The 14,446-nt window shown below is 37.6% G+C and overlaps 1 protein-coding gene across 2 annotated transcripts in view; it reads right to left on the minus strand.

Moving 5' to 3' along the window:
* TTC7B (tetratricopeptide repeat domain 7B) overlaps nucleotides 1-14,239 on the minus strand; it is a 117,688-nt gene extending 103,449 nt beyond the window's left edge. The window contains exons 1-3 of one of the 2 annotated variants that reach the window (XM_018082848.2): nucleotides 14,147-14,239; nucleotides 10,639-10,793; nucleotides 9,784-9,952 (exon numbers count right to left, since the gene is read on the minus strand). In XM_018082848.2, coding sequence (XP_017938337.1) covers nucleotides 9,784-9,952; nucleotides 10,639-10,793; nucleotides 14,147-14,159 — 337 coding nt within the window. In that variant the 5' untranslated portion in view covers nucleotides 14,160-14,239. The remainder of the gene's footprint in view (nucleotides 1-9,783; nucleotides 9,953-10,638; nucleotides 10,794-14,146) is intronic. The other variant, XM_018082849.2, reaches the window with a different exon arrangement.
* Nucleotides 14,240-14,446: the final 207 nt, after the last annotated feature.

The raw sequence follows: 14,446 nt of genomic DNA on the forward strand, positions 1-14,446 counted from the left end.
TTCAGGAATATAACGACAATTGGTATCACAAGATGACTTGGATATTCATGACTTAAGTTTAAGTCTTTCAGTTAAAACCACCTTCAAATAAAAGCTTCCAACAAACTGGGTCAGTTTTAATCTGGGAGGACACTTATCTCATACATATCTAGTCCTGATATCAAGCAAGATGACTCCTGAGGGAAAAGAAAGTGAGAAGCAGTGAAATGAATACTAGTCCATACTAGTTAAGCTTACATGTTTTGCAAGGTAACTCTAAAACTGCTTGTCAAAAGAGCAGAAGAGTAACAAACAGCATTTGGAGAAGAAAAGAATATTCCTGACATTTAAATTACATGATAACTTGCAAAGGTTTTCTTCAAATTTTCAAAAACTTTATAAATTACCCATATTTTGTAAAATATTGATGAAGTAAACACTAGACAGTTTTATCACTTATTCCAAGTGGCATTCTTGTGTCTGTAGTCTCAAATCAGTGGCCAAGGTTATGCCAAGTAAACTATTTCATTTTTCACAAATAGAAGACCAGGTTGGCCCTACCACCACATAGGCACAAACTGACCACTGCCCAAAAAAAGGATGCCTCAGTAACAGCAGGTAACTAACTATACTTAAGAAGTCCTACACAAGTAGCTAATCAACCATTTTTATGTTAAAAAACAAACAGAAAACCAGTCTTCTGTAGAAAGTTCTGCAGGAAAACCAATCAGCACTCCCATTTCACCATACAGAGTAAACCAAAAATTACTCTAAGGTCAAAAGGGAATCCACAGCACAGTTCAGATCTTTATTAAGTACTCTTACCACACAGACCATTACTGAGATAATTTAAAAAACACAACAAAACCACAAGGCTAAGGCTATCACATCGATAGCATTGTATATCTGAGGATTATCCATGATGCCAGCCAGTACCTTGCCTGCATAAATTTTAGAGCCCACAAGTAATAATGGACTCCATGGTTTATCTACTGTTTCCAGTAGGCAAGTCCAAGGACAGATGAAAAACAGTGAACTACTGTTTTATACTTAAGTCAATAAACACATTTTTTCAAGAGAGAGAGTTGCTTCAATAGATACAGATTCCTGGGTTTGCTTCCTGGTTTCCTTACCCGGGCATGTAAAATCCAAGTGTATTGGAGTACACAGCACTTAGTCTTCCCCATATGATATGCAAAGTGTTCCAAGTGCTGTAACACAAAAACCCCTTTCATCTCCTTAAAAAGAAACTTCATGTTTAGCCTATGTATTTAGAACAAACAATTATACAGACTATGGCAAACACTTATCAGTAATTTTAAAAGAGAAACTGGAACAATCTGAGTTATTGCTGTCAAGGAACTCCCACAGTTTATTTCTGAACTTAGAACAAACACCGCTAATTTCACTGCAGGGAAGGACTTATTTCTAGAAGTCCTCAATCAAAGATTGTGACTTGTTTGCAGAGAATTTTTTTAGAAAGCAAAGCATGTTTTTTTTCCCTCTTCAATTCCCTACTGATATTTGCAAAGTAATTATTATAAAGGAAAAGAGAAAAATAATAGATAATAGGCAAATATACTACCTCTTACTTTCATAATTACTGCAGATGCACTATCTTAGTAGGAATTGCCTATTGCTACAGATTATCCAAGGAAATACAAACAATTAATTTCTCTGATTTTTCAAGTACCTTCAACTGCCAAGACTCGGGTGGGAAGGTCTCCCAAAAACTGTCAGAATGCAGGATCTCTATGGCTAGTTCCATACACATTTTCCAGAAAAGGTACCAGGAAAATGGTCAATATCCTCTTCTCCAGCATATCTGAATTTAAGGGAAGTTCCTCTAGCTAGCCACTCTTTTAAACACAGACCACTTACAGAGAATTAAATTCCACTCTAGATGATACACAGAGCAACACAGGCAAAACTTTCCAGAGCTGAACACAGCTTTTTGTCACACATGCTCATACTGCAATGTCATTATATTAGCACAGATTTTCTAATGCCATAGTTATGCTAGGCATAGTTAGGGCTTTTAAGTGTCTTGAAGTTTCTCATAAAAAGAGAAAATAAAAAAAGCACAGAAATACTCATCTCCTTTTCTGAATTGAATACCTACTTACTACTCCAAGCAGTCAGTAAGACCATAACAATATTTTGAGATTTCTTTTAAGATCATCTGAAATAACTGTTTTGAAACAATTGGTCACTCTTTTCCTCTAAATGTAATGAATTCAAATCTTTGTATTTTTTTAAGAGTACAAAACAGACTTTTACAATATCTTTTAAACAAAAGAGATCGGTATTTTTCACACACACATTTGTTTCTTCATAGCCATGTGCCAGACAGTTCTTGCTGCAGTACAGCCCTTTGACAGACCAGCATCTTGTAGAGGGGTCGAAAAAGTTCAAACAAAAGATAAAAGCTGATATAAGGACTGATAATTGCTGCAGATCCTGGAGTGAGTGAATATCTTTCTGCCGACACACCCCCCTCCCCGAAAAAAGCAGAATTGCTGCACACCAGTACATAGAGTGGACATCAAGGAAGCTGTTTGCTCAGGAGAAAGGAGATGATTTAACTATGGAATTTACAGTTTTGCTGTAAATGTTCAGAATTGTTCCTACAAGCATTTCTGGCTCCACTATGATACCCATTCTTCCTGTGCCATGAGAAAAAAAAGGCCAGAATCACTAATTTTTAATTTGTGCACAACATTTTTTTCCCTCCCCTCACTCTGCCAAAGGAAGGATTCTGAAGAAATTCTAAAGATTTGGAAGAAACTAAGAATAAGAAAAAGATACCACCAAACTGCTCAAGTCCTAAAGAATTCTATTTTAATAAGAAGCATATTATTTTAATTCAGTGTTTGTATTTCAAATACCACAGCTAAAAGCAGCACTGAGGAAAGTGGGATAAATGTCTGGGTTCCCCCTTGTCCCTGCTCCAGCAGAGCAGAAGTCATAACACAGGCTGGGGAAAGACAAGCTTTAATGGAGAAAGTCCGAAGAATCCACGGCACGGGGTTCCTAGCCATGGTCTGGAAACTGCCTGCAACATTTGCACAGCAAGACAGGAGGAGGGAACCCAAGCTGAGTTCTTGACCCATTGCCTAATGAGGCTAGAGATCCCCAGCATAATTACTAAACCAGCTTTCCTTTAGCATTCTTCCATGAAGAACTGCTTGGTGTCTGCTGACACAGGCTAGCAATGCACCAGATCCCATTACAATTGTATATGATTAAAGTTAAGTGCAGCATCTTTTCCTAACTGCAGAGTAGCAATTCACATGCACCTGACACTTCCACTGAACCTAATGAGTATTTCCATGTTTCTGTAAACAGAACTAATTAATAGCCAATCATTTAACTTGGTAAATGCAACATTAAATTTGAATATGGGTCAGCAGCAGTAAAGATAGTCTCACCTTTCTCAACACACACCATCTAAATGTAAACACAGTTATTCAAACAGGCGATATGAGATGTAAAACAGTCTGCAGCAATAAGGCTACAATTCTGTAATAACAGTCTAACTTACAGACAACATCCCTCACATACTTAATTCGTTACTGCAATACAACACAGCCATCTTGACATATCTGGAGTAGTCTACTAATCTATACACTGTATTAATTATAAACACAGTCTCTTTACTAAAATCAAGTCTACAAAGTTGCAGACTTTAAGAAATGTCAGACTCGTAAATTGCTATATTCCTCTATAAGCATTTTTCCAAAGAGTCACCAATTTGTAATGCCAAGTATTATAAATTCATTTTTTCAATTATGTCTTTTGACTTACACAGCAGTATCAGTTATGTTACCTAAAATTTCAATAAGTTTATTTCCTATTTAAATATAAACTTGCTATTTAAGAGTTCCTGACAAGTTGCACCTCCCCAAATTAACACCTCAATATCCCACTGTACATGCATCTCATCCCTGCTCATCACAAGCAAACAAAATTGCTTAGAAACATAGGAGACACTGCCATGTACAGTATTTGAATAATGCCTATGTGTGCTTTCCAGTATATTACCTCATTCATATACTGCTGAAAACTTGCAGAAACTTAATTGTCCTGTTCCCAGAGGCCACATCCCTATGGGAATATTAACTACAGTCATCATTAAAATGGATTCTAAATATATGCTTCCATATGGTAACAGCATATAGAGAATTTTTTTCTGATTGGTCTTGTACGAAAAGGAAGTACAAAAAGTTGGAGCTACTTACACATGCTTAACATGAAAAAAAAAAAAAGTCAGACAAAGGCACTCTTTCATTACTTCTTTACGGATTTATAACTTCTCTCTTTCAATTCTTCATGATCTTCCTCAGTCTCAGAATTCAGCATTGCCAATTAAGCTGATCTAGTGAACAAATAGACCCTAAAGAGACAAAATTAACCTCCTGAGCAAGGGAACCTTCTCCATCTATCAGAAGGTAGTCCTTCCTACATAGATACTCAAATATCAAGTATATAATACAGCCAGAAATGTGCAAAATCCACATTTTACTTTAAGCCAAGACTTGCCACCACAATCTCAAGACTGTCCTGCCTTTCTCCTCCCCCTGCCCAGCCTCATTTCTTAGCTTAGTTCCAACTGCATAACACAGCTCTAATAACCAGTACTGACGTTCAAGTTATTTTTGTGGCAGAAGGAAAAAAATCTTTTTATTGTACTGCTCCTTAAAACTTCATACTAAAAGGTATGATGTGCTCCTGTGACTAACAGGCAACAGCTTCAGGGAATCAGCTCCAGCAATGTTCATACACCTGCCCTCAGGCTAACACTTTGGAACAACAGAGTCATGCAAACCTGCCCATTTCCTCAGCAATGTCATCCTTCTATGCCTATTTTTCTCTCCCTCATCACACACTCTTGAAATAAGCTGGCACCTCCAACCACAGGCATTTTGCTACAGCAAATTGTTTTATCAGATGCATCTCCTTTGCTTTTGTGTCAAATGAATTTACAAGCAGATGGGAGAAAAGCTCCCTAACACATCCAAATAAGCATTCTCATGTTTTTGCAAATACTAAGTGGACCACTGATTTGAAAAGCTCCATCTTTTCAATTTATGTTTTGTATTATATTTTTTAAATGTCCCCCTGAATGTCTCCAAGTAAGGCTTTGAATCTTTGAAAATTATGTATTTAATATAAAACCTATGATTTTATTAATATTCTATCCCACACAACACCTTCTACATACCCATACAAAGCCATTACTCAGAAGCATAGCATCAAAATTAGCTCTTTTCTTAAAGTAAAGGAATCACCAGGTCTAATCAGAACTGTATTTTATGGGCACAAACACACACACATAAAAAACTCAGTGTGAGGTCAAAAAAGTATGTTAGTCCATAAAGTTAACTACATAAAAGAAAATTATCCTCTCCTACAACTCTGTTTTTAACCTGTGAATTTCAGGAGATGGTGAAGAAAGGCACGAAAATATCACAGATATCTGCTGTGAGGTAGCTATCTCCTCGCAATTTTTACATGAGGGATATCCAAACAGTGCTGTCCTGGCCTATTCTAACCAAGTTTCTGAGGCTTTGCATCGTGCATTCACATAGCCAGTCTACTCTCTGCTGTTTTAACGGACACAGTAGCAGATAACTTTTCATCACACCATCTTACATCTTCTTCTAATTCAGGATCAAGCACAATGCATCACCACTAGCAGCATTTTTTGTTGCCAGAAGCCAGGAAAAAAACTAAAACCAAACAATCTATCTATAAGCTCTTCAGCCTGATAAAATACAGCCATGCCTTTATCACCACATTAACAATTTTGAACACTTTCTCTAGGAGGAGTAACAGACAGGAACCACTTTCCAACATCGCTCGGGCACTGAGACCCTCCGATTCCCTTCACATCACAGGCTGGCAAAGAGCCACATGTAAAGAAAACAGAAAATATTTCAAAGGTAATTTGATAGTTTTTTCTTGAAATTTTGTTGAAATTCTACAACGTTGCATTTTGACAAACCTATTGAGAAACCTTCTTTGGAAGACTTGAAGCAGCATTTCTCTACCTACACATTTCCAAGAAAATAATAACTATCTTCCTTGCTGGGTTTGAGAGTCTTTGAATCCTTAGCTTAACTTATTATCCATATTATGCCTCTTCTCACATATAGTCTTATAACCAGGCTGTCCACAACTAAAGCTATAGACAGCATAGCGAATTAAAAGCATTCTTTGAAAGACATATATGCATTTAACTCATTTATGCAATAAAAAATCTGAGGACTTCTTTGTGAGTGTGCTGCAGGCAGCAGATAGCTTTAGTTCTTTGGTTTCACAGTTATTCCAAGTTGAAGACTTCAGGGGTGCAATGACACTAAATTTCCTGGACTATCCTAACAAAGACTTTTGTAAAGCAGACTATTGTAATGTAATGAAGATCCTGCAGTGAAGTATACAAACAACCCTGATGAGTAATGCATTCACACACACTCAACTCTGGAGAGTCTGAAGAGGTAGAATTTCCCTCTTTGGATTTTTCTCACAACTTACTTTCTAACAACATAAATACATACAAACATATATTTATATATGTGCACATATATTTACACATACATAAACACACACATCTCCCCAAGAGTTGAGCATATCTTTAGGGATCTCTCTTTCCCGTCCACGTTCCAATTCCATTCTTTCTCCCTATCATTGTCACTAGTGCTGTTCCTCTTCCCCTTCTTTCTAGCCATCACTAGATAAAACTCCAGCAAAATTTAGCTTGAACCTGCCCCTGAACCCATTTTGCCCTTCACTGCATCCACACACAAATGCTGAATCTTCCTGTGCTGTGAACAACAGAAAGACATAGTTTGTATGTTCCTCATGCAAGAGCAAGATGAGGAAAGCAGGTCATTTCCAAGGGCTTGTTGTGAGCTATGGAACTGTCAACGGTTACAGTGCAACATGCTCATTTAAGTACCCTGTAAGAACTGTAGAAGAGGGAGCGTGTCAACTCAAGCATCCCACTCAATCTCTGAGGGTACAGAATGAAACCTGAGTGAGAAGGTAAGCACCTGGAAGTGGTCCCACCTTAAATAAGGAAAAAAAACCTTAAGGCAATTAAAAACTACCATTAGTTATCTGCCCTATGCTTTTATCAGTGGTAAGAACAGCAGTATCAGACCACTACACAACAGCATACGAGACTGCAAATCCACTGGAACTGGATTGAAATGGGGCAAATCCAGCAGGTATCTTTCACTGTCTCTGCAGGCTGCAGCACTGCATAGTGCAGCTGGGCCACTGCAAACAGCTGCAGATAGTCCCTCACTGCTAAATATCATGGTGCTATGACTGCCAAAGAAATAAGTCTACGTACCCTGAAGAGTTTTATCTTTATATAATCCAGTTATCCTTGAATTTACAACAAGAAATACAAATCCAAGTGAAGCACAAAATCCCTGTAAGAATAACTGGTAATAGCTACAAACCTCAATCACCTCTTAAGAGACTCCAAATTCAGACTACAAAGTTTATAGTCCACTCTTACAAGGAGAAAGAAGAGAATCCAGTCAGAAGGGGAAAGAGAGTGAGAAATAAATGCACACTACTGGGTAGAAGCATATGTTATTTAGTTGTTAAGTACTCTAAACCTGTCTAGACTTTGAATACTAAATTTAAGACTGCTCTGCGATTACCACCTCATTCTAGAACATACAAAGGACTATATTCTTGCAATCTTCTACCATGGGAATAAGGGAAATTAAAATTTATGAATCTTCTGAGAGAGTTGGAGTTGCTCAGCCTGGAAAAGAGAAGGCTCAATGGAGCCTTAGAGCACCTTCCAGTACCTAAACTGGCCTACAAGAAAGCTGGAGAGGGACTAAGGGCAGGTAGGGATAGGACGGGGTGAATGGCTTTGAACTGAAAGGAGGCAGGTTTATGTTACATATCAGGAAGAAATTCTCTATGGGAGGTGGTGAGACACTGGAACAGGTTGCCCAGAGAAGCTGTGGATGCCCCATCCCTGAAGTGTTCAAGGCCAGGTTGGACGGGGCTCTGAACAACTTGGTCTAGTGAAAGGTGCCCCTACCCACGGTAGGGGGTTTGGAACTAGATGATCTTTAAGATCCCTTTCAATTCCATTTAAACTGGAAACAAAAAAGGATGTTTCTGAGCACAAACAAAACAACAACAAAGCCCCAACAGTTTGCTTGGTTTGCTCAGGTAAACTGGTAGCGAGTCACCCAGTAGAAGTGACCAAACTAGCAAAATCCAATCGAGATAAATAAGGCTTCATATGCTGGTTTTCTTATCTCTTTTTTTAATCTCTAAATCTGAACCAACAAAACATTCCAGAGTAGAAAAGATACATATTTTTCTATTTTTGCATACATTATATTTAAATTAAGTAAAATATTAATATTAATATTTTCTGCAAAATTTATGCCACTATGTTTCAACCGTTTTATATCCTTATGAGGTCAAATAAAACAAAGAGTTGAGCTCTGGGAAAAGATTCAGTTGAATTACTGGGATTCCTTGGAGATATAAGCAAATTTAGGTACTTAAAGTTGATCAAGTCCAAGATTGTATTTTCCTGGAAAGAACATGACAAATTCAACAGACATCCTCACACACTTAAAAAACAATACAAGACAAAAAAACCCAGTCAAAATCCACAAGGCTGAGTGGAAGTGTACCCAAACCAGACATTGCTCAGAAGCCCACACAGATGTTGTGTGAGAAAACTGGGCAGACTCACATCATGTAGAACTCCCTATATAATCCTTTCCCACTGTGATCTAAATAGTGACCAGACTTATGAAGCATCCTTCTGTCTCTGCTACCAGTTACTTCCCTTATTTCCTTGACACCTCTCTAGAGCATGATTCATGCTTGTCTAACGTTTACTAGAGGACTGTGTTGGTGGAAATCAGTCACTCTCTTCCAAGACTAACATTAGAAACAATCCTTGATCAGTTGTCAGTTAACACTATTGAAGTCTCTCACAAATTGTTTGCTGCCTTTGACACTCCTCTTGCCTTAACAAAAAGTACATGTGCAACCCAACCCAAGCTTAAACACAACAGACCAAAGCAAACATTTAGCTCAGTAAATTTTAATAAACCTCTGGCATACAAACTGACACTTTCCTCAACAAACTGACCCAGCTTGAAGTCTATTACAGTTTTCTAAATTGAAGTGGCACTGCCACCTTAAGACACAAGGCCAGCATTACAATTATACTAGACCAGTAAAAAACAAAATACTTTTTAATTAACTTCACTTCTGTTTTTAAAAAACTATATCCATATAAGAAAATTTCAAAAATAAAACTTCCAAGTCACACATCACTACTTTTCTCAATTAAGTGGCAATTTAGTTATGTGACATAGTTTAGGCTGAGCATTTTAACATTCAGTAAAAGGCATGACAGTGAATTAAGGTTCTCCATTCTGCCCACAGCAACCACAAAACTGCACTGCTTTTTGTAATTCTTAACTTTCAGCAACAATTATAATGCTTTTAGTATTTAGCAACAGTTACTGTGACATTTATATACGGAAGGACTTTTAAATACACACACTCAAAAAACTTGATCAGGTGACAGTGCAGTCAGAATATTAATTGAGGTACATGTCCTGTCAACCTAGCACAAACTCTGAATAATTTAAAGGACCCAAGCCATCCTCTTATTTCATCTATGAATATGGTACTCCACTACTGTGTTGATGATATTCACACTAAAAAAATTCAACTTCAGACAAGATATAAATTAAGTTTTAAAACACATTATGATACTGGAAAGAGCAATCTTACCTTTTGTAGAATATGCTTCAGCAATCATCCGTAGCCTGTACGGTGGCACTGCAGTGAGCTGCAAGTCATCAATGCCAACTCTGGCATATGTATTCAGAGCTTCTTTGTAATCACCTTCCACATAGTTTAATTTGGCCATAATTAGGTTAGCTTCCTGTAGGAATTCTGGCTAGAAAGAAGAGAAATAAGAAAGGGTTTTTCCTCGGAAAACACACCTAGTTCCTTCCAATAATTATTAGATGTGTTTTCTGTATATATTCATGTAGGATATTTCTTCTAACAGAGCAACAAACCAACAAAATTCTGTCCCCTGTAATATTTGAGAAGCTTGAGGTAGGGGGGAATCCACAAAAAACTATTTAAAGGTAGCCTATCATTACAACCCCTCCTATGTTTTCTCTAACACCATAAGCACAGTTGAAAATCAACATGGCATCAAAACTTAATGATATATGTTCCACCGTCTACATATTTAATTCACACGAGTTCAAAGTATCAGGGCAGAATAAATGTCTTGAAAAAGAAGATTAATGGATGAATAAAGAAAGAAAAGGAAGAGAAATTAATACTCCCAGAAACCACAGGAAACAAAATGTTATAGATGACTGTAAAACAAGCTTCTTTTAATCTCTCAAAAGATGGATGTTGAGTACAGAAGAGATAAGTTGATGTAGCAGCTACAACAACAGTTAAGTAAAAGAAGGGCTAGAATGGTTAAGAGCATCAAAAGGTTCTGACAGAAAATGCTCTCAGATATTAACCTCAATTTCTGCACCTCCAAATACAATTTAAGGAACCTTTCCTCAATACTACAATTTCAACTTTTCTAATTCTTGCTCAGGCTGATTTACATACCTTTAGATTTCCCCTATCAAGAGCTGCCGTGAGATGTTTCCTGACCTCAGTCAGTTTTGGCTGGGGGCCCCGTGGACTACTACTCTGTTTAAGAGTATTTTCCTTCAAAAATTGTTCTAGTTTGGACTCCCCAAGGAGAAGCTCTGCCATGTCATCTGTAAATAAAACCAAAGACAAGAAATATTAGAAATCATTTTATTTCACTACCGTTTCAGTGGAGACAGCCATTGCCTGAATTTTAAATAGAAACTAATCAAAGCAAACAAAGCATCCAGTACTCAGGTTTATCACAAGTCATGTAGTACTTTGTTTTACTTTTCAATTTATCTTTTCCCAGCCTGGTTCACTGTAGAATCAAGTCTCATGAGTTTTAAGATATAAAGAATTAGAACACTAACCTAAAGCCAGTATTCTCGCCTTCCTCCTTAAAAAGCAGCACTTGATTCCAAAGCTCTATGTAGCTTTCTGAACATGACAAGACATACTTCTGATACTCACTTTACCAAAAAACTGGTTTCAAATATGAATACTGATATTGGATTAATTTATTTGTTTGAAGTTACATGTCCTTCATGATGTCTTTGATCGTCATTCATATTTTGTCTGTAGATTTCACTCAGACCTTGTTAAGGCTCCCACCATCCCAAGTCTGAAAGTATCCCAGGTATGAAAGTCCATTTTCATCACTCTCCCAGTTTCTTAGGGCTTACCTAAGAAACTGGTCATCCTCTACTCTACCCAGGGCCACTAAACTTATTTTACTGAAATGTGTTAGTTCTTCCTCTAGTGAGAAGAGTGCTGTAAAAATCTTGGACTTGAAAAGACCTGGTCATGTCTTGCAAACAATGTCTGAATAATCCAAATATGTAATATCAATAAATAAAATAGACTTTTAGAAAGGAGAAAGGCAAAAAATTATCAGTCAGAAAAGTGCTCATCACCTTTAGCACTGTCCCTAGAGGTTATGAAAAGGGACAGAAAGACCAGGGTATGCAGAAGTCAGTGTTACTGTAGAAGAAAAGCTTTCCCTCAGGAAATATATATATTTCAGAAAGTATAAATGAATCAGCATTATCTTTTAATTATAGCAAACTTCAGTACAATGCCATTCTACAGTAAGCTATAAGGACCAATACTGTCCGGTAACATGTCCTACCAAGTAGAAAGATGAAAACTTAGAACTTTTTTTTCCTTAAAAATTCCAGTTAACTGCTGATTCTTAAACCACAATTTCTTCGAGAGAAAGTTAAGAGACCAGACAAAGTAACAGAAGCATCAAGGGAGCACTCATTTTTGTATTTATGTTTTTTACAGTGTGCTGGGAGAGATATCCATGGTAAGCTCGACATTTATTTGTTCTCAACTACCATTCACTTATGTTTTACTGTTTAAGCACTACTGGAAAAATTCTTAGCATCCTGATGAAGACAAATCACACTGGAGATGCTACCTGGTTACCAGCCTGCTGAATTTTCATCTGATCATAGTTGTCAAATTCATCAATCTTAAATTTGTAGTGTCAGTTCCATTCCCAAAGTCCACCAAAAGGAGACCACTAAAGCTTCTCCAGATCAGACAACAATTTGAAGAGTCACTTTCTGCATGCATCTTCTCTTAAGAGCACCTTTATGCCTCTTCACACGCCTTTGGTTTTGCCTAAACCGCGCACCTTCTGCTCAATTTATCCTCACAACTCCAGATATAGCTTTGATACATGCTAGCCAAATATGCTGGTTCCTTGAAACATAAGGAAGGGGAAAACAAACCCCTGGTTTGGTTTTTTATCTCCCTGACGCACCATTGCTTTAGAGACATTTGAAAAAACAATGACAATCACATCTTCCAAATACATATTAAAGGCATACAATTCCCAGTTTAAAAAAATACTACTACCACTCAATAATACACCTAAAGTATAATAATGAAACCTTATTACTCACTATTTGCCAACTAAAAAAATACTTTTATTTAGCTATTCAATGACCATATGGCAAATGGCACAGTTTGACATGCATCAGAAAGTCCATCATACAATTTGCACATCCCTTAAAAGTGAAGTTGATCAGTTGATAAAGTTTGACTGAAATGTTTTCATCTTAAACATCTGCTGTACAGTTTAAAAAACCAAATAAGAGAACTTAAACTCAAGCTCCAAAAATATAAAGGCTCAAAGTTTGTACACTATAATATTTTTGGTACAGCCTAGAATATACTGCACGGAAGGCTGGCTAATCTGGCACTCTGGAATGTAACATTTCTGAACAGAACTAGAATGAGAAGGTTTTACGGTAGGTAAGAAATATTTTGGTCATGCACAAGAAACCCCATTGTTAGCTGCAGCAGGAAACAAGTGAGTCTATCAGGGCTGAGCACATTGATGACTTAATATGGCTTGCAGAGTCTTTCCCGTGTTTTGTAAGCAAGGATAAGTTCCTTGTTACAGCATGAATTTCATGCACACATTATATCAGAGTACAGCAAAAAGCAGGGAAAGGGGCAGTACATACTCTCAGCATAAGCACCTGGAGGGACCAACACCAGGCTTTGAAATTCCTTGTCCACAGCCTCCATTGCTCAAACACTTTGTAGCAAGAGCAGCCACCTGGTTCAACAGTCATGGTCAGCTGCATCTCCCTAGGAAAGGGCCCAAACCAGAAATCCCAGACTGCCTCCTACCCCAGCCACAGGTCCGGATTCTGGAAGGCTCAGAGCCTGTCTGAAGGCTGGGCTGAGGCTGGCCAAAGGCAAACTAGTACACTTTGCCCCCTGGAGAACAGGAGGAGAGCCAGCTAGAAACACTCCCTTTCATTGGATCCAGCTCATCATCCTGGACCACACCATTCATCTGTAAACAGCACAATTGCCATTTTTAATTTCATAGGCTCTCAAAGCTCCTCTCATGTGAAGTCTATTTTAATGTATTACACCTGAAATTTTAAATCCTTTGATGAAATAGAAGTAGAGAATGACCCAGTTTGTTCCCATGCACACAATGTTATCAGTATAATTCCATGAATTTTTGAAGCAATTTACACTAACTAGTTTTGTTACTCTTTCATTGAAGTCTGTTCAGCAAAAATGAAAAACAAAAGATATTTCAGTGTACTAAGTGAAGAAAAAGAAATAAAAAATATACTTCAACATTAGGGAAGGTACAGGATCATACATAGTTTCGAGCATTTCCACAGATTACAAAACCCCTCCAGATAGCCTTGTTCAACACTTGACTGTTCTCACTGTGGAAATCTTTTCCTTGTTATCCACTCAACAATTCCCTTGCTGCAGTTTTTGTCCATAGCTTCCAACACCTTCAGTGCACATTTCTGAGAAGAGGCCACCTCTGTACTTGGCTGCAGTAGGATCCCCTCTTAGGCTTCCCTTTCTAAGATTTAACAAATGCAGCTTTCTTAACTGCTTCTCTTACGTCACTCACATTTGCCCCCTTAGCAACTTGGTGCCCCTCCATAGGGCTAACTCTGCTATATCAATATTCAACTTAGACCCAAACCTAGATACAACATTCCAGATGAGTCTCATAAGTGACAAACAGTACAGGAATAATAATTTCTCTCAAAATGCTGAGTACAGTGTGAGGTTGGTCTTAACTTCTGCAAAGGTTTGCTGACAACTCACACTCCTTATCCAACTGGACCTTCAGATCCTTTCCTGCATCAATGCCTGAGAGGTTCCACTCCTAATACATCATAGATGAGATTTTTTTTTTAAAACCTGTGATCAAACCTCTGAGCCCAGCCAGTTTCCAACTTACCTCCTAACCCACCACTCTTTTCAGCTAAACTACAAAATA

Source organism: Manacus vitellinus, unplaced genomic scaffold (assembly GCF_001715985.3).
Source record: "Manacus vitellinus isolate BGI_N305 unplaced genomic scaffold, ASM171598v3 scaffold_6_pilon, whole genome shotgun sequence".
NCBI lineage: Eukaryota > Metazoa > Chordata > Aves > Passeriformes > Pipridae > Manacus > Manacus vitellinus.